Consider the following 21,377-nt stretch of genomic DNA (forward strand, 5'->3'; position numbering starts at 1 on the left):
GTAAAGTACTGGATATAAAATCAACTCAAACAAATCAGTAGCCTTCCTATACTCAAAAGATAAACAGGCTGAGAAAGAAATTAGGGAAATGACACCCTTCACAATAGTTACTAATAATATAAAATATCTTGGAGTGAATTTAACCAAGCAAGTGAAAGATCTGTATGACAAGAACTTCTATTCTCTGAAGAAAGAAATAGAAGAAGATCTCAGAAGATGGAAAGATCTCCCAGGCTCCTGGATTGGCAGGATTAATTTAGTAAAAATGGCCATTCTGCCAAAAGCAATCTATAGATTCAATGCAATCCAAATCAAAATTCCAAATCAATTCTTCATAGAGATAGAAAGAGCAATTTGCAAATTTATTTGGAACAACAAATAACCCAGGATAGCGAGAACTATTCTCAACAATAAAAGAACTTCTGGGGGAATCACCATCCCTGACCTCAAACTGTACTATAGAGCAATAATGATAAAAACTGCATGGTATTGGTACAGAGACAGGCAGGAAGATCAATGGAATAGAATTGAAGATCCAGAAATGAACCCACATACCTATGGTCACTTGGTCTTTGACAAAGGAGTTAAAACCATCCAGTGGAAAAAGGATAGCATTTTCAACAAATGGTGCTGGCTCAACTGGAGGTCAGCATGTAGAAGAATGCAAATCAATCCATTCTTATCCCCTTGTACAAAGCTCAAGTCCAAGTGGATAAAGGACCTTCACATAAAACCAGATACACTGAAACTAATAGAAGAGAAGGTGGGCAAGACCCTCGAATACCTAGGCACAGGGGAACAGTTCCTGAACAGAACACCAATGGCTTATGCTCTAAGATCAAGAATTGACAAATGGGACCTCATAAAATTGCAAAGCTTCTGTAAGGCAAAGGACACTGTCACTAAGACAAAACGGCAACCAACAGATTGGGAAAACATCATTACCAATCCTACATCCAATAGAGAGCTAATATCCAATATATACAAACAACTCAAGAAATTATACTCCAGACAACCAAATATCCCTATTAAAAAAAAAATGGGTTACAGAGCTAAACAAAGAATTCTCAACTGAGGAAACTCGAATGGCCAAGAAGCACCTTAAGAAATGTTCAACATCCTTAGTCATCAGAGAGATGCAAATCAAAACAACCCTGTGATACCACCTCACACCAGTGAGAATGGCTAAGATCAAAGCCCAGGTTATATTACATGCTGGCGAGGACATGGAGAGAGGGAGAAACACTCTTCCATTGTTGGTGGGATTTCAAGCTAGTACAACCATTCTGGAAATCAGTCTGTCAGTTCCTCAGAAAATTGGACATAGCATTACCTGAGGACCCAGCTATAACACTCCTGGGCATATACCCAAAAGATGCTCCAACATATAACAAGGACATATGCTCCACTATGTTCATAGCAGCCTTATTTTAATATCCAGAAGCTGGAAAGAACACAGATGTCCTTCAACAGAGGAATGGATTTAAAAAAATGTGGTACATTTACACAATAGAGTATTACTCAGCTATTAAAAATAATGAATTCAAGAAATTCTTAGGTAAATGGATGGAACTAGAAAATATCATCCTGAGTGAGGTAATCGAATCACAAAAGAACACACATGGTATTTACTCACTGATAAGTAGATATTAGCCCAAAAGCTTGAAATACCCAAGATTCAACTCACAGACCACATGAAGCTCATGAAGAAGAAAGACCAAGTGTGGATCCATTGGTCCTATGTAGAAGGAGTAACAAAATACTCAAGGGAGCAAATATGGAGACAAAGTATGAGACAGAAACTGAAGGAGGGGCGAACTGGAGACCATTTCCCCTGGTATCCATTTCATGTGCAGTCACCAGAGGTAGACACTGATATGGATGACAGAAGTGCATGCTGACAAGAGCCTGATATAGCTATCTCTTTAGAGGTCTGCCAGAGTCTGACATATTTAGAAGCAGATGCTCACAGCTAACCACTGATCTGATCAAGGGTTTCCCAATGGAGAAGTTAGAGAGAAGACTGAAGGAGCTGAAAGGGTTTACAGCCCCATGAGGAAAGCAACAATACCAATCAACCAGAGCTCCCCAGGGTCTAGACCACAAGCCTGGGAGCACATAGGGAAGGACCCATGACTCCATTTGTATATGTAGGGAGGATGGTCTTGTCGGGCATAAGTGGGAGAGGAGATCCTTGGTCCCATGAAGGATGAACACTGAGTGTGGGGGAATTCAAGGGTGCGGAGTTGGGAGTGGAGGGGTAGTTGAGGGCACATCCTCATAGAAGCAGGAGGAGGGGGTGGGATAAGAGGTTTTGGAGTGTTGGGGGTAATGGGGTAAGGTGATAAAATCTGAAATGTAAATATAGTATCCAATTAAAAAAAAAAGAACACTGATGAACCTGGAGTTCACCCAGGGCACATGAGAAATGGCTGCAATCTTAAGTTGAATTTTGCCATGGGGTTGAAATTTAGTCTGTTTGAATGCTTTATCAACATAAAATTATTGACATAAGGAAGTAAAGTCTACGAGTCTCATTACCAGTATGGGTCTCTCTGGGTTCCCAGGGCACTGTACACAACTAGAACAATGTCTTTGGACTTGCAGAACTCCAGGAGTTTGCTCTGGTTGAGATATGGGTGACATTCTACCTGTAAATTTCCAAAAGGAAATGTTAATAGAATATATGTGTCAACAATGTCATGCAGGTTTTAAAAGTGCCTTAAGGGCCAGTCTACTTCTATATTGACTTAAGTACAATATGTTTCAAATTGATTTTTTTTCCTGAAATACTTTTTTGTCCTTTTGTAAGCATTTTAAGACTAAAATCTTCTGTTCTGATTTGCGGTCTTTGTCACTTTCTATAGAATGAAGCCTAATGCCCTATTAGAGCAATGACTGAGTATAGCCCCAGGGGAGAAGACTGCAAGCTTAGCCTGAAACTCTTCTGTTCTTCTCCAGGCAGAATAGAAGGCTTGCAGAAGGAGCAGAAGGGAACAAATGAGTGTGAGCATGTAAACTATACTGGATGAGAAAATCTCCTGTCCACTAACACCCGTGGACTCAAAGGACTTTGATCTTCTGTTTTCAAATCTTTGCTCTGATCCTTAACATATAAGAAATTCAAAAGCAACATACCAAACTATCGCAGTGACTAATTTCCCCTATTACAGGAAATTTGAATCGGCTAAAATACTTAATATCTTTCATAATTAAGTCAAAGGGGAAAGAGTCAGAGTGGAAACTAAGACCCAGATTAGGGTGGGGACAGAAGAGAGAGTAAGAAAGGGGGAGAGGATGTGAGAGAGAACCTTCTGGTGTAAAGAAGTATTTAACAGCCATACCACCCAGCCACAATGGATAAACCTTCCTTACTCCCTACTTTGAACTAATTGGTTGGAAAAAAAATGTCACAGCTAGGCATAGTGGCAAACACTTAGCTACTTGGGACACTGGGGCAGGAAGGTGTCATCTTCAAGGTCAGCTGGAGCATTCAGAGAGATTCTACCTCAGAATAATTTGTTAAAGGACCCAAGAATATAACTCAAGGTTAGAGTATTTGCCTACTGTGTGTGAGGTCTTTGTTTCACACCTGAGTACCAAGGAAATAAAAAGACGTGATCGTGTTTTAGCCCTCAAGATATTCAGTGATACCAAGCATTGCTAAAAGTGTAGGTGTTTTAATAGTATTCTAGCAGCATTAACTTTTTAAAAAATGTGTTTTTCAAATATGGGCTAAAATGACATCATGCCTACTTAAGTGTGATGATGAGTGTATGTGAAAGAAGTAACTGCAATGCTCATGTACCTCTTGTAGCTTTAAATTTTGCAAAGTTAAAGGGTTTTGAAAGTTACTAAAAATATTTTCAATCTAAGTCTAGGAAAGAAACCACCACAAATTGCCTGGATTTCCACCAGAACGATGCAGCAGCAGTACAGTTTTTGGTTTTTTTGTTTTTGTTTTGGGGGCTTTATATGATTTTAAGCACGGCACACGTAATGTGCTTTACTGAGCAGCTTTTCTACGAGCAGTGATTTTAGTCTAGCAAACATGCTTGCACGTGTCTCCAGCCGCGGCGCTCCAGATGAAGCTGACCCGCTCTTGCGTATGGTGGTGCTACTCTCATGATTGCTTTAAGAACGGGTCCATTGTCCTACAAGTCCATGACTCGTATGAATAAACTATGCCAGTAAACGTTTTATGTTAAAACGTTTCTTCTTGCCCTTAGAGACAGCCCCAGAAGCCCCTTTTGGTGAAGCTCTTTTACAACTTATGTTTATTTACAGGCTATGTATTGCAACGTCTAAAGGAAATAAACACAAAGAGTCTTTAAGGAAACCGACGGTTTTCCTTTTTCCTTTGTTTTTTTTAAAGACATTCTTTCCTCGCCCAGGCTGAACTTCACTCGCTCTGTAGCTGAGGCTGCTTGAACTTCTGATCTTCCTTCCTCTGTCTCCTAACCACTGGAATCGCAGGCGTGTGCCGCTACACCCAGCTTCAGCGTCTTCATTAAGCCAACTTAGGCTGAGTTTTTGATTTCTTGTAACAGAAACATTGTACCTGACCAGGAATCATGTTATTTGATATGGTTTTCATCTATTATTGTAGCCAAAGCTTCCCCCCCCTCCCCCCTTGAGTCTCGGTATCAAAAAAAAAAAAAAAAAAAAAAAAAAAAAAAAGCCCATGAACCATTACACATTTAAACATTTCTCTATTGTAAGATATCAAAATAATTTGATAGGAGAATATTCATTAAAAATGATGGCTCAGCAGTGAAGAGTACACACGGACTTAACAGTGGACCTGAGTTCAGTGCCCAGAATTCACACCAGGTAGGTCACAACCAACTCTAGTTCCAGGGGAGCCCGACACTCCTGGCTTCTGTAAGCACCTGCAGAACTTTTCTCCCATACCCTTCCCCTCACACCCGTCCCCCACCCACTTCTCTCTCAAACACACACTCTCTTAAAAATGAATCTTCTAAAAAAAAAAATAAGCAAAAATAAAAATAAGCAAAAATGGAGTAAATGAGTACAGAAGCCAAGTGCTTTTTGTGTAACTGTAATTGCAGTGCTAGACACCCAAGGCTAGAAAATCTCAAGGCTTATTTAGTCTAGCCTGGACTGTGTACCCAGACTACAACTCAAAAGGGGTTTGGGGAGGGGGGAGAGGGGATAACATCTGAAATGTAAATAAATAAAATATCCAATTTTTTAAAAACTAAAAACAAAAACAAAATGAAAATCAAAAATGAAATGCACACATATGAGTATGTGCTTTTTTTCTGTATTTTAATATTCCACAAATAGCTTCCTAAAGGCAGGAAAAACAAAAGATATTAAAAACCTGAATCACCTTTTGTATAATCATCAGAATATTATTTAAGACTAAAATTTTTATAACACTATATATAACCATTCATTTAGTGTTTTGATCATTATGCGGCAGAAGGATTTTCTTTTCTGGTTCAATGTATTTGGTATTTTGTAACCTTCCTGTTCTATTAGAGGCATCTCTTTCTTTAGGTTTGGGAAATTCTATTCTATGATTTTATTGAAGATATTTTCTAGGCCTCTGAACTGGGAGTCTTCTCCTTCTTCTATTCCTGTTATTCTTAGGTTTGGTCTTTTCATAGTGTCCCAAATTTTCTGGATGTTGTGCCAGGAACTTTTTAGATTTAGCATTTCCTTTGGCCAGTGTATCAATTTCTTCTGTCAGATCTCCTATGCCTGAGTCTCTAACATCTCCTGTAGTCTGTTGGTGAGGCTGGCATCTGTTTTTCCTGTTTTCTTCCCTAGGTTTTCCATCTCCAGGATTCCCTCAGTTTGTGATTTCTTTATTGCTTCTGTTTCTATTTTCAGGTCCTCAACAGTTTTATTCATTCCCTTTACCTGTTTAATTTTATTTTTCTGTATTTCTTCATATTTACCCATTTCCTCTTTAAAGACCTCTACCCATTTGATTGTATTCTTCTATATTTCTTTAAGGGATTTATTCATTTCCTCTTTAAAGGCCTCCATCATCTTTATAAGATTAGAGTTAAGGTCATTTCTTTGTGCTTCGGGTGTGTTATTCTAGTACAGTTGCTGTACTAGGATAGCTGGGTTCTAGTGGTGTCATATTGCCCTGGCTTTTATTGATTGTGTTCTTACATTGACCTTTATCCTTCTGGTTGTCCCTGGTGTTGGCAGACCTGGTAGTCTCTGATGGGAGTAAGCCTCTGGGGCTTCAGACAGAGCTGGTAGTCCCTGATGAGAGTAGGCCTCTGGGATTACAGATACATTTGTTTGTCCTGGATGGTAACAGGTTTCCAGGGATACAGGCAGAGCTGGTGGTCCCTGATGGTTACAGACCCCTGAGATTGCAAGTAGTACAGTTGTGGATCTTGTTATCCTTGGGGGCAGCAGGCCTCCAGGCATGCAAGGGGGCTGTGGCCTAGGGAATAGAATGCAGAGTGGACAGGGAGGAACTCACCTCTGCTGGGTTTGTCCAGAAGGACTGGCAGACAGGGAATTGAGGTAGGAGCCTAATCTGGTAGTCCCTGATGGCTGCAGGCCTCAAGGATTGCCTAAATAGCCATTCATAACTACAAGTATTAGGAAGGGGTTTTTGTAGCAGTTGTGAGGTGTATGTGTTTTGTTTGTTTGTTTTTATTTATTTGTTTGTTTTTGCAGTGTTGATGATATAAGGTCTTATACATGCTAAACAGACAGTCTACCACAGAGATACTTTTCCAGCACCTCCTGTGGTTTTTGAATATTTATGTGAATTATGATTTGTGTGATTGCTCACTCTTCCCTCCCTCTTTCTGCTCTGCCATGCATCCATACCACTTTGGAAGTTTGTTGTGAACTCTGACACCAAACCTATCTACTGTTTTCCATTCCTCTTGGACTGGAGGGCTCCTGCAAGATGCTGTTCATCAGTCTTAGCCCCTTCCAGCACTCTTGCTTCCTGTGGTGTTCCTGACAACATACATGTATTATTTTTCCCTCAGCCTAAGAGACAGTTCTTGATTCAGCTCCTGGCCAGAACCTCTTGCCATGGTTATCAATCTGTTCTCTGAATTTTCTTTCCTTTTTTTTTTTTTTAATTCCTTAACTGTGGAGTCCACTATACATTGCTCAACTGCTCCTAAACATGATGTCTGCCTTGGTGTGCCTGATATACTCATGGTCATTCCCATTGGAAAAAAACTATTTTCCCCTCCTAACAGAGATAAATGACAACTCCATAGTTAACCTTTACCCTAGTGGCTCGATTTAGATTCAATTCATTCATTTTTTGTTGGGAGTTGACTTTAAGCAGAAAGCGGCTAGAAAGCAGCTATCAACTTTGCAGCCATCTTGAACCATATACCCTGATAGAGACTTGTTTTTCAACAGCCTACAACAGCTGAACACACTCTGACAAACATCTTCTTTATCCCACATAGCTTGTTTTGCTGTTTAGTGACCCCAGCTGCATAGTGCACGTGGTAAAATGTCTTCACCTGTGTTCTCCTGCTTGTGCTTATAAATACCCAGGATTTCCTTGTAATAGGGTGAATATAGTCAATAGGAGGTGAATAGTAGGTGTGAATATAGTCTATGGGAGACAGTAAACGAGACTTGACTACAGACCCTCTGGCTTGTCTCTATTTTTCGTGTCTCTTCCCCTTCTTCCCCCCCCACTCTCTCTCTCTCTTGCTAGACCCTGACCCGCAGACCAAAGTGGCAGAGCGGTCCAGGACATTTTGGCCCCCAAGCGTGAAGCGGAGAGGGCCGCAACATTTTGGCTGACCAAAGTGAGGCTCCAGCACGGGTCTCAACAATTTTTTAATATAACAAAATATAACATAAAGCAAAAACTGTCCCATCAAGATCAAACTAGACAAACCAACAGAAGGAACCCAAGGGAGGGCACAAGAATCAAAGACCCACTTGCTTGTACACTCTGGAATTCCATAAAACACTGAACTGGAAACCATAGTGTAAGCAGAGAAGACATGGTGCAGACCTAAGCAGGCCCTGAGCAAGCTAACTCAGTTTCTGAGTCCAATTGAGCTTTGCTCATGTTGATTTAGAGGGCCTTGTTTTCTTACTGTCCTCCACCTCCTCTGGGAGAAACAGCTGAAATTAAAGGACATTTGAGGGGTAGTATGGAAACCTAATACAGTAGAACCTTCATATAGATATATAGATATATAGATATATAGATGTATTGATATATAGATATATAGATATCATATATATAAAGTATATATAATTGTATATAATATACTCTATAATTATTATATACAACTATTGATTGACATATTGAAAGATATAGAAAACTTATGAAAAATAAAGAAAGTATTTATGACCCCTAGACCTGAGCAAAAAAATGCAGGTTCACTAGTCCAAGAAAGCAGAACTGAATGTAAGATTTCAGGCCTTTACTGCCCCTGGATACATTCTGGGAAGAGTACATTATCCCTGAGTCAGAGGACACTTTCTGGATTAACATTCCTCATACCTCAGGAAAGAGAACCCACCTGTGGTTGGGGAAGGCCCAAAGCAGAAAGACACATTCCTGACCACAAGAAAGATGCAAGTCATCTGGGTGGTCCCAGGAACTGGCTGACCGCAAGATGAATGGTTGGGCGAGGTTACATCCTTACAAAAGATAAGTGTATAAGGTGTTTTCCGCATGACCCTGACTAAATTTGGGTTGGGACCTTTTAAGACTTTCTACTGTTTTTATGTTATGTTTCCTTGGTAACCCCCCAGCCCCCTCTTGGTTTGTGGTTCTGCCCTATATAAGCCCTCCACTCCCAGCCAACTGGGTCGACACTCCTCTGCCCCTGCGTGGGTCACAAGTCTCAGCCTCAGTCAACTGACCCTGAAATATACCTCATGCTGTTGTATCAAGAATGGTGTCTTGTGAGTTTTTGGGTGGCTGTGAATTCCTGAGGCTAGAGGAAGGTCCTCCCTTCGAGGGGGGATCTTACAATATAATATTATATATTATTGAATATAATATAAGTTATACTTGAGTATATTATTAAGTAATTATACTTCATATAAGTGCTATATTAAGTATATTAAGTAATATATTAAGTGTAGTATAATAAGTATAAAATATATTACATACCTAATATATAATATATAACAATATATAATATATAATATATAACAATATATAATATAATATTTATAGTATATATAGTAAACATGACAATAGATATACTTAATAATATATAATATTTAGAATATTAATGATATACATTATATTATGTTGATATTAATGTAATTACTATTATAATAATATAATGTTAAATATTATATTATATTATATATTACTATGTAGCTTTTGCATGGCTAAAAAAACACCATCAATAGGGTAAAATAGCAGCCTACATAATGGGAAAAGATCTTCGCCAACCCTATATCTGACAGAGGGCTTATAGCCAAAATATATCAAAAGCTCAAGAAATTAGATACCAACAAACTAAAATAACCCAATAAAAAAAAATGGGATACAAAGCTAAATAGAGAATTCTCAACAGAGAAATCTCTAATGGCTGAGAGACACATAAAGAAATGTTCAACATCCCTAGTCATCGGGGAAATGCAAATCAAAACCACTCGGAGGTATATATTATATATGATTATATATTATACAGTATATAGTACATTATTATATATACTATATGTAGTATATAATGTTATACAGTATATACAGCATATATAATTATATATTACATACTATAATACATGTGTTATATGCATTATTGTAATTATATAATTATATATTATAAACTATATAATATATAATATGATACATAGTATATAAAAATGTATACATTATGTAATATATAACATATACAATTATATATAAACTATATATAGTATATTAAATTTATATATATAATCTTGCTCTTCACAAACTGACAGCAAGGCTAAAAACAATACATACACAACTCACTGAACATGGAGTTGTCAAGCTGGTGCCTAATAGAGCCTTCACCCCTATGTTCCAGCATTTTTGTTACAGGAAGGTACTCTGCATAGTGACAAAGGAAAAATGTAAACACCAGCCTAGCTGCAATCCCTTTGTTCTACAGTGGTATCCCACCTGCAAGATATACTAGTGCTTCCGCCTGCAGGAAATTCAATGAGGACCTAGGGAGTGGGGCGAAAGACTGAAGAGACAAGAGACGCGAAGAAGAACAAGTCTAGAGTCCTGATCAAGTTCTCAGTTTTAATTTCAGGTGGCCAGTTATAAGGCATAGCAAAACGGGAAGTTTAGGCAAGGATCATTGCTTAAGGCCATCCCTCTATCCCATCCTCATTGCCTAAGACCATTCCACTATCATAACCGGCTTCCCGGAAATACCAGACATCCTTTAAGTTCCTGGGGCCTGAGACCGCAAACGTCCTTTTTTAACCTTGTACTTTAACTGACGAGGTTTTTCCAGGACAGCAGGTAATTTCATAGGTTTGGCTCCCTGCATACCAGCGCAATGGTGGCACAAATCCTGTGATGTCATTTAAGACTCATGCGAGAGATGAAACCCATACCTACACTACTTGGATGACCAAAAACATGAGACTAGGAAGACCAGGGAACTAAGGTAAAACCAAATACTGGTCTCAAAGAGAAGAGAGAGAGCCTTGTTCAACCACCCACCATCAGAGAAACTTCCTTTTGTAGCAGATGGGAGCAAATACAGAGATGCACAATCAGACATCATGCCGTGAGTGAGAGATCTTGGAAACCATAGCTCTAACTGGTATATCTCCATCAAGTCTTTTCCCTCAGAGCTCAAAGAGTCCAGAGGGAAAAAAAGTTTAAGAATCCTTCTCATTATCACAGAATGGGAGAACTCATCCATCCTGTGCCCTTAATGACCATCCATGAAGCAGTACATTGCTACATCATCTGTCCCTAACAACCTTGAGCTTCAAACTAACAATGTACTTTCAACACATCTTCACCTGGGTGTCTCATAGAACTCTCAGGTCCACAGCTGATTTAGAAGACCTCGTTCTTACCAGTCTAGTCAACCTGAACCATCACTGATATTTCCTAGCTCAGAAAAAAAATAGTTGTAATCTAATTAGCTAATTCAAAACAGAAAGTTAAGAAGCATCGAGTAAGGAAGAAGTTTGCAAAGAACAAAAGGTAAGAGATGGCCAAGGTGGACTAAGAGCTTACCTGATTGCAAGTGGGCTTGCATTTCAACCCTGGTTTGTTCAGAATCAATTCCAGCTGCTTGTGATTGAAATGAGACACCCCTATAGACTTTGATAAACCTGCATCTTTACATTTCTCCAGGGCCTGGGAAGAAAGAAAAATCTGGTAAACATATATTGTACTCTGTCCTTTGGAGTTTCTCCTTGAACATTTTTGAACACTTACATAATAATTTCAGTTACTCTAAACAGTGTTGTCACTTGAATACAGCCTTGACTCATGCACATACCTGCTATGAATACATATTTGTCTGCTTGTTCAATTACATGCACATTGAGAACAGCAAATATACACAAGACTCCCCTTACCTCCTCCCACACTCTTTGGTGGCACCTGTTTTGATGCCAGGCATGCAATGGTTCTTCAATAAATGCCATCATAGTCAAAGGCATAGAATTCACAGATCTTGTGCTAATAGAAAGAGTATTGTTACATGTTTCCTATGATGTTGAAAGCTATATATGAGATAGGATGTATAATGGCATGTTTCATTCTCAATCATAGCTTTCTCTGTGCTAAGGCAGATTACGCTTCTCTAAACTTGTGTTTATCTGTCCTGGAATAGTGTTGTGACCCTTGAGTTTCTTTCTGCTGACCCCCTTTATCTAGCTTATATCTTTGATCAGCTCTATAAGGCAAAGGAATGACAACATCAAACTATAGCTGAGATTAAAAATTAAAGTCATGCCACGCAACTCTTACTTTACAGATGAGATTACAGAGATAAAGAAGGTTTTGTTTGTGTTTCTTTTCATATATTACATCCTGACCACAGTTTCCCATCCCTCACTCCCTTCAGTTCTTGTCTCCCACAAAGCCTCGCCCCAGATCTACCCCTTCTTTATTTTCCTACAGAAAAAAGCAGCCCTCCCAGGTTTATCACCCAAACATAGCATAACAAGTCACAATAAGACTTGGCATTATGATATGTCTTAGGTCTGTCAACTGATGAAAAAAACAAGTCTTACCCATAATGCATTGGGGTACCCCTGCAGCAGGACATACCTCCCATGTATCACGAATGTCCACTGTTTCTAAAATGACTTTTCCATTAGCGTCTTCTGGCATAAGTTCCTCTCCAGGCTAGAATGCAGAGAAAAAAGAAGTTAACAGATACTTTCCCTAATAGTCAATTTCTAGTGGCGAATGAATGAACTTACTCATTCAACACTTGGGAGACTATATTAATCACTTAGTGTGTATTGTGCACATGTGTCTGTAAAGGGAGACTTGGGAGATGGAAAACTGAAATTATTTAAGAGATAATACAGAATATCTTTCCCCTTGATTGCCTCCATTTTTCTCCCCCCCTCACTCCCCCACCATGAAGCCCTAAACTTCACCAATTATGAGGGCTCCTTCAACTGGAATTTATTTCATATCCCAAAGACAGAATGGTGTGAAGGATAGAACTTATGATATGAAGCATGAGGTTTTTGTCCACTTTGTGATAACTCAATTCTGAGTTAATGAGTCCATTAGATATGATCAACAATCATGTTTATGATAAGAAAATGAAGCCACAAGGCCTAAAGGAGCCCAAGCCCAAATTCAAACCCAAATTCAGATCTCTCTGTCTTAGTGTGAACGATACACAATACACATAGGCTAGAACATTAACTAAGAATGTGGAGAAACCCCTGGAGTCTCAGCTGTCTCCACATTTGGGAACTATAGCTAAACGGCAGTGGAGACCTTGAACTTTGACTCTTCAGAATACTGGAGCATGGGTATTTTAAGAAGTCTCACCTGTGGGTCAGTCAGCTGTCATAAAGAGTTAAAAGCATTTAGCCATTCTATTCTCCTCAGATAGATGTGTCTCTCTTGGCAAGAGCCCAGGAAAACTTGCTGGTCTGACATAATACAACAGCCAAGGGCATAAATAAAACTGACCTTCATAGCTATCGGCAAATGAATAAGGCAGAGATCTACATAATCCAGCCCAAGTTTCTTCAGCGATCTCTCCAGGCACTGACGAACCAACTCTGATCTAAAGAAAGTACCCCAAATCTGCAGTGTCCAAACAAAATTACACATTGTAGTGAAAGGATAGAGACCCTCTATGGTGGTATCAGCTAAGCTAAGAACAGCTAGGGCTAAATGTTTAGATAGATTTTATTTTTAAAAGTTCAGACATTATATTTTTATATATTTGATCATGATTTTACTCTTACCCATTTTTTCCCAGATCCTCCCCCATAACCCTGCCTGGGTTTATGCTGTCCTGTATAGCACACATCATCAATAGAATACTGACATTTATTTCAGTGATGGCAAAGTGAACAGTATTAACAGGACTTAGAAAACAACCAACTTAGGTATTTTGAGATTTAGAAGCTTGGGGCTTGAAGAAACGAAGAAATGATGGGCTGGTGAGAATGAAGTCACTGTCCTTAGTAAACCCAGAACAAAGTCCAAGAGAGTCAGTCTAAAAACAAATTGTCACCAGTGTAAGATAAAGATGAGACTCCTTAGAGACCTCAGCTCAGATCACATCACGAATGTCAGCTTTCCTCCTGAGAGAATGTGACAAATTTCAGTCTAGTCAGTGCTGATTTGGAAAATGATTTTTCTGTTTGTGAACAATATCTCAACATCACTTGGTAATCTACTTAAGAATTAGTTACTCAGGGTCCAGAGATGCCAGATAATCCAACAGAACTGTTTTCTTATTCTACATCTAAACAATGTCTGATACTCAAAAACAGAGTAGCTATATTCCACATTTAATATACATCAGAGCAAAACAAGATTTTTATTTTTTAATATTTTTCATTTATTGGTGTGCATGTGTGTGTGCGTGTGTCTGTGTGTGTGTCTGTATGTGTGCATGTGTGTGTGTCTGTGTGTGTATGTGTGTGTGTCTGTGTGTCTGTGTGCATGTCTGTATGTGTGTCTGTGTGTGTGTGTCTGTGTGTGTGTCTGTGTGTGTCTGTGTGTGTGCTCTTGTGTATGTGCACATGCATGGGTACCACGCATGTAGAGGTCAGAAAACAGGAATCATTTTTTTTTCTACCATGTACATCCCAGGGATCAAAGGTTGCCAAGCATAGCAACCTGCACATTTTTGCACTGAACCATTTTGCTGGCCCTGTAATCTATAATTATATAATGGGTAATAAAGAATTATGTAAATTGATAGCAAACGGGTGGTTCCTCCCTCCCCAGTAATATATCTGAATTGGCAGTGGCTTCCAGGTATTCTGGCCACAAGTGTTCACCTTGGTGGTGTAAAATAAATCCTCCCTCTTCACAGATCTGTCAACCATCTTGTCTCGAAGGGCCTGTCCAAGTTCTTCCTCATTTTCATAGTAGTATGCTGCGTCAATGTGACGGAAACCCACATCAATGGCTATTTTGGTGGCCTCAGCAGCCTTGCTCTTTGGAATCTATGAAACAAGAGTAGAGAAAGTTGGGGATGTGATCAACTCAGAAAAAAAAACAAAAAGCCATTTGTTTCTTCATAGTATGTTCTCTGAGTTGCTGTCAGCCCCATGGTTGATCTTGTTTGATGGTGCAAATCCTGATAATAGATTTACAACCTATCTGAAGACACAGACTACAACAAGACTAACTTCTAAATCTTGACTGAATGAATTTGTGATGTGGGATTCATGTGAAGCATTGGAACGTAAGTTTCACTCAATAAAGTTCAGTTGTAAGGAACTAGCTAGCAGGAAATCGAGCATAGAGGGAGAAAAATTCTAAAGCACCCGGAAAAGGGCAGGTGTACATACTCATAGGTATGGTTGGGGTGACAACTGAAAATTAGTTCCTATTATCGATCATTCCCAATTTCCATGCAAATAGGATCTTTAGTTGATGCAAGATTCTTTTGTATCCTTCATTCGACCAGTACTTGCAGTCAGCATTGCTACAGTAAGCATCTACTGAATGCCCTCGTTTTGCCCAACACTGTGTTGGATTCTGAAATCCTGGATATTTTTTCATGAACAAAAGGACAACCTCCCCTTCTTTTAAGAGGTATTTGAGAAGAAGGTGGAGAAGGTGGTTAATACAAAAGGAAGTATAAAAAGTGGGTGTGGTAGCCCACACCAACAATCATAGCACTTGTGAGGTGGAAAGGCAGGAAGATCAAATAGTCAACAACATCCTTATCTATATAGTAAGTCTAATGCCAGCCTGACTTGTAATGGAGCTTGTATTCTTCATCATCATCATCATCGTCGTCATCATCATCACCACCACCACAACCATTATCTCGTTGCTCTCCATGCATGATTCAAATATCTCTATCTTATTGTGAAAACCACACAGAAGCAGATCTTTAGCTGTTGAAGATTCCTGCTATTGCCAAGATGCATTTTAATGGCAATTAAAAGCTTAATCATGGATTTGTTATCCATTTATTTGGATTTGTTATCAATTTATAATTATATAATTTACCAGTATGGCTTTAATAGAATATGCATAAATGCATGTTGTACATTATGTTGGTAAATTTTCATAGGCTTTTAAAGCTCATCGAGAAGCTGGCTGGCTCTGCAAGCAGACTTTCCTCTCCCCCAACTTCAGACCCAAGTATGTTTGTGCCAATTGTTCTCCAAAACATTCTGCCCTGGGTCAAGTTGACCCACTGGCTTTGTACCATAAAGAGGGAAAACTCAAGCTGCTAATGGTATTGAAAACATGTGTCTTAAAAATAGCTAGGATATAAATCATTCCTGTCAGAAGTGAATGTTGTTTATCCCATGATAGGAAACCACTACTTTGAGAAGAAGGAAAGTAGAAAAGGAAAAAGAAGAAAAAGGAGGAGGAGGAAGAGGAGGAGGAGGAGGAGGAGGAGGGGGGGAGGAGGAGGAGAGGAGGAGGAAGAGGAAGAGGAAGAGGAAGAGGAAGAAGAAGAAGAAGAAGAAGAAGAAGAAGAAGAAGAAGAAGAAGAAGAAGAAGAAGAAGAAGAAGAAGAAGAAGAAGAAGAAAGATGTATCACTATAATATAAAGGGTCAGACATGGGAAGCTCAGTCCATAAGGAAAGAAAGCTAAATCACGAATTCCAGCTTATTACCTCAACTTCTCCAGTGGGTTCCTGCTGGATACTGTGAGCATCTAATTTGAAGATACCACCTCTATCCGCTGCTATTTGTTCAGTTACTTAGAAGCCTCACCCAAGGCGATACTACATTCTGCCCAGAGGGACTTGCAACAGGGAAATTCCAGCTGGCTGCCTCAATGTGACTCTCACCATTCATTTCTACTAGATGTGTGGTAGCCTCCTGATTTAATGATGCTTTGCTATATATCTGTTTCTATTCCCCCTTCATAATTCATTCTTTTACTTTTGCTTGCAAATACTTAGTAAATAACACATTCAAAATCATCATAGATGGTATGGTCAACATAGATGATGCTCCAGACAGTAAAATGGGTATTTATTATTTTCTATTCACCACATTAAACACTAGTTTATTTATTCTACTACTTGTCCTTATTGACAAAAATTGATCCACTAAAAAAAAAAATTACATGCAGAAAATTTATATGAGTCTGTCATTTTGTCTGCATCCAAACTAGGAGGATCAAAGAACAGGATGCTAGATTCATGTCCAGAAAAACCATAGTGAGAGAGTAGCAGATGCCCAGAGAGCTGACAACTACCCATCTGACCGACTATTGTTTCCAGGACAAGCACCACACCTCACAAGGCTGCCTTTGGAAGGCAAAGTCAGGATAATAATATTTACAGATTTTCCTCAAATTTCAATCAGTGTATATTTTAATGATTTAATCTGATATCCTGTGTTTGTGTTTGAAACAAACTTGGCTGGACAAATGAGTCACAAGACACACAATGGAGCAGGCTTTTGTTCCAGCAAAGGCCCATAGTTTCACTGGTAGAGTTAAAGTCAGAATAAAAGCTTCTACTAAACTGTGAAGGAGCTCCTATTTGTTCTTTTCTATTTCACAAAGGCCTGTGTTACCTTTACTTTTGTAAGTGGGGGCATTATGAAATGCATTTGTTCTGTTCCCTAAGACACAAGTTTGTCTTTAACAATATTAACAGATGTTGGCTAAAAGCTACAGAACACATAGTATACACTTAAATCTATTCCAAAGGACCATTATGCCATTGGAAATAACCTGGTTCTATCAGATGCTGATATTTCATCTTCCTTCCACCAACATTAAGAATATCGATACCTTTGTCATTTGGAGACAATTCTTCCTAAGCTACCCCAAAGCTTCTATTTCCTGTGACTAGACTTTGATACTTTCAGTTCACTGAATGAGCTGTTGAATGAGTGTATAATGTGTGTAAGAAGTGTGATCAACCCCCATTGTTACTTCATGCCTTCTTCAATACTAATCTATAAATAGAATGATTGTAGCTTCTCATAGACATTTTTAACAGTTTGACTGCACTCTAAACACTTATCTTTACACCTGTAGATAAATACATATCTCAGTCTGCTTCCAAGAAGCTTTGTTTTGCCATTTTAGTAATGACTAATACCAAGACCCACAACTAGTCAAAGTTGAGAGACTAAGTTTCTGTGAAATGCTTAGCCATAAAAGGAATATCTATGTCTCACCATTTCTTAAAGAGGCCAAGAGAACATCATAGGAAAGGAGGAAGAAAAATAATTGGGCTAGGACAGGGAAGTTGGCTCAGATATTTTGGTCATCCTGATAAGCCCTTAGAAACAGTGATCATGGGAATGTTCATGGAATTTTGATTATTGCCTTGCTTGTTCCTTAACTATTTGCATCTATTGCATTGCTAGTTCTTCAACCTAAAACTGACCTTAATACTTGCATGTAATTAAAATGGTGTAAATGCAAAAAGGAGGAGGGTGGATAGCATAGGGGGTTTCTAGGGAGAGGAAATGGGAGAAGGGGATGACACCTGAAATGTAAATAAATAAAAATATCCAATTAAAAAAAAGAAAAATAGTAAGAACCACAGGTCAAGAGAACAGGAAAACTACTGTATAACAGTGTCTTTAGCACATGACAGAACTTCTTGTATTCAGGAGCTGACAGCAGCTGTGTTGTCTGTGCAAAACCTGAACAAGATCAATCCAGTTCAACACTGCAACATGCACAGTGGATGCAATGACAAGACCTCAGCCCTACCTAAAATGCTACTGACAACTGATGGCTTCTTGGAAAGAGAGAATCTGTTTCCTTCAGGCATATCATCCCAAGTAGGTTGGCCGTGTTCTAGTGGATGGCCTTATGAATTTAATCAGCATTAATGGATGTAGTGGGTTATTAAAACAAAAGGCCATGAAGTTCGAAGGGAGATGTGTGAATGTCTGAGAGGAGTTAGAGGTGTGGGGTAACTGGTGGCTATGGCCAAAATATGTGGTGTACATGCATAAAACTTTAAAAACCAGTTCAAAGACTGGTTTTTAAAATATGTAGTAAGCACCGAGATTTTTGGGAAACAATGATACTAACAATATAAAAAGACAGTCTACCTACAAAATCATCTACCTTCAAATCTCCAGAGCTAACATTTTGGCATCTCGCCAAGTATCAAAGGTGATCTCCAAACATGAACAGAAGCAAGCTGTAGGTAGTAAAAGAAAAGTGCAGAAGAATCATCTACCAGGTATAGGTGTCCTGCCTTCTGAAATTACTTCCAGGATAAGTAGCATCCAACCCTTTAGTTCCAAAAGATCCACTTACCTCTTTAGAAGCATGCGTGCCAAATCCAAGCACTGGCATTGAATGTCCATCATTCAGATTCACTGAGTGACTATGTTTGAAATCTATGATATCCACAGCCCAGCCAATCGGACTTTGTCCTTGACTAACCTGAGCTTGCAAGGCTCCAGCACTCTTTATTTCTGTCAAGATAGGCGGGGTCAAGATTACAAAGGCTCTAAAATAAAGTTGGAGTGAGTCCATTGGCTTTCTTGTAATCCCTTCATGACCCTACAGAAATATCTTACAGGAAACAAACAGAGAAAGTTTACATATTACAAGACACTGGATTTTCAGCTCCTAAACCAAAAAGGTAATTGTGACAGTCTACTCCTGGTAATTAATTACCAGGACAGACTTACATTATAAGATACAAAATTATCACCATGGTGTTTGTTTCTATACATGAATTCTGCTACAGAACCTGTTTTTTTCCTCATTCTCTATTTGTTTTATGAACCACATTAAAAAATACATTACAGAATTTCTCAAAGTTTGATGTCCGGGCCCAAGCTCATAGAACATCAAAATTCCTTTGGAATATTTACTGTAATTTAATTATCTTCTCTGTGCTAAGGCTTCATTCAAAATTCAGATTCTCTCTATTTTTGCTTCTTTAATAGATAAAGCTCTGTATTGTTGCCTTTGTTGAAATAGTTGCCTATTTCCAGAAGAGTCTGTTCTCCTCTATCACAGTCACTATTCATCTAGTATGTACTTTTGCTTGATATGCTCTAGGAGCCTCGGGTTCTTCATGACTCCCACAGCCTCATTAGATAAGATTCATCATGCTCTCTTGCATCACCTCACATTGTACTTATCATCTATTAATGCAGCTCAAAAAAAAACATGTTGATGAATTATACACTAAATTAATTCAAAACCTCAGCTAGGATCAGAAAACCCTAAGCAGCACTTTGCTCGGGGTCACAGTTATGTCACACTTTCTTGTCTTGAAATTCTGCAAGTGCTTTTCCAATAGCACTATATCTTGTTATTTCAGTCCATCCCCATCTCTTGGCAGGGTCAGATCTTTGCCTGATTTTATTAATCCTTTTATTGTGTATTATAGGCCAGTGTTGTATAAGATATTTATTTAATGAGTACATACTTTGTCTTTTCTTTGATTCAGCAGTGAAACTGAACAGAAATAAGTCCATAAAATGCTAGGCACTAGTATGGCCCTGACCACAAAATAGTATTGGCCAAGGAAGACAAGACTCATTCTAGACACAAGAAAAACCCAGTAGTCAACCCAGACCTATTGTGAAAAATGACAGAATGAGGATTTGCTTCCTTCTTCACAGTGAATTATAACATTCTTTCTAGGTGAACAAGAAGCTGTCACTTGTCTCGGACCACTCTGCCCCATGTTGGGCACCAAAAATGTTGAAAATCGCACTACCTCACGTTTGGGGGCCAAAATGTCAGGGACTGCTCTATCAATGTTGGAACCTGCACTGCCAAAAGCCTTGGGGGCTAAATTGTTAGAGCCCACACTGTCCTAAGCTGCTCCGGGCCACAGGTCAGGGTTCAGCAAGAGAGAATGAGGACGGAAGCGAATAATGGAGACCAGACAGAGTGTGATTCAATCCTGTTTATTCTTCAGTCTCTCTTCTTCTCTCCAATTCCCTAGTTCCTAGTACCGAGTTCCAAGTCCCTAGTTCCTAGTACCAAGTCTCAGGTCCTAATCCTAGTTCCAACTGTAATAAGTCTCAAGTCCTTATCCTAGTTCTAAGTTGCTAGTCTCTTTGCCAGTTCCAAGTTACCTTCCAAGTCAGCTTCTTCTGTCTGCCTCTCACCTTATACATGTCTCACTTTTAAGTCACACCTTTAAGTCACGCCTTTAAGTCTCACACACCCAAGGGAAGATCCTGGGTATCTAAAACAAGATATTATCAGAGTGTGCTCAGCTGTTGTAGGCTGTTGTAAACAAGTCTCTTCTCAGGGTATATGGCTCAAGATGGCTGCAAAGATGATAGCCACCTTCTGTTGGCTCCCCACAGTCACCTAAGGTAGATGATGTACAGTCAATGCCTACATAGTTTTTATTTTTCTCTTTCAACTTGAAGTTTAGAAGAAAAACCTGACCAGAAGAAGCAAGAAACTAAAAGCACTCTTGTGTTTTCCTGTGACAAATTACTGATAAATGGCTAAAGGGTAGAAAGCAGTGAGTCCCAGCAAAATCAGAGGCAAGAGCCAGGAGAAACCTTCCATGCTGAAATGTCACACTGTGTCAAAGCCTCAGAGGAAAGGATGAGAAGAGAGGCTTCTGCCTGACTCAGTGCCCGGAAGATGCTGAGTCAGGGTAAGTCAGCAATATTCAGAATTGTACTTAGTCATCTAGCTGTATAGAAGCTGAGAAATCACTGAATGGTCATAAGTCCCTGGCTACTTTTACCTTCATTCTAGATGTTCCTTTCTTGTTAAAGTTTTTCTCTGTGATGCTTATTACTAAATGAAATGTTCTTGTGTTTAGCTAAT

The 21,377-nt window shown here is 39.0% G+C and overlaps 1 protein-coding gene across 2 annotated transcripts in view; it reads right to left on the reverse strand.

The window, feature by feature from the left end:
* LOC117713832 (aldo-keto reductase family 1 member C15) overlaps window positions 1-19,126 on the reverse strand; it is a 35,664-nt gene extending 16,538 nt beyond the window's left edge. The window contains exons 1-6 of one of the 2 annotated variants that reach the window (XM_076939404.1): window positions 18,876-19,126; window positions 14,443-14,610; window positions 13,115-13,231; window positions 12,227-12,304; window positions 11,183-11,305; window positions 2,542-2,651 (exon numbers count right to left, since the gene is read on the reverse strand). In XM_076939404.1, the coding sequence (XP_076795519.1) occupies window positions 2,542-2,651; window positions 11,183-11,305; window positions 12,227-12,304; window positions 13,115-13,231; window positions 14,443-14,610; window positions 18,876-19,097 (818 nt within the window). In that variant the 5' untranslated portion in view covers window positions 19,098-19,126. The remainder of the gene's footprint in view (window positions 1-2,541; window positions 2,652-11,182; window positions 11,306-12,226; window positions 12,305-13,114; window positions 13,232-14,442; window positions 14,611-18,875) is intronic. The other variant, XM_034510323.2, reaches the window with a different exon arrangement.
* Between the last annotated feature and the right edge of the window lie 2,251 nt (window positions 19,127-21,377).

Source organism: Arvicanthis niloticus, chromosome 8 (assembly GCF_011762505.2).
Source record: "Arvicanthis niloticus isolate mArvNil1 chromosome 8, mArvNil1.pat.X, whole genome shotgun sequence".
Lineage (NCBI taxonomy): Eukaryota > Metazoa > Chordata > Mammalia > Rodentia > Muridae > Arvicanthis > Arvicanthis niloticus.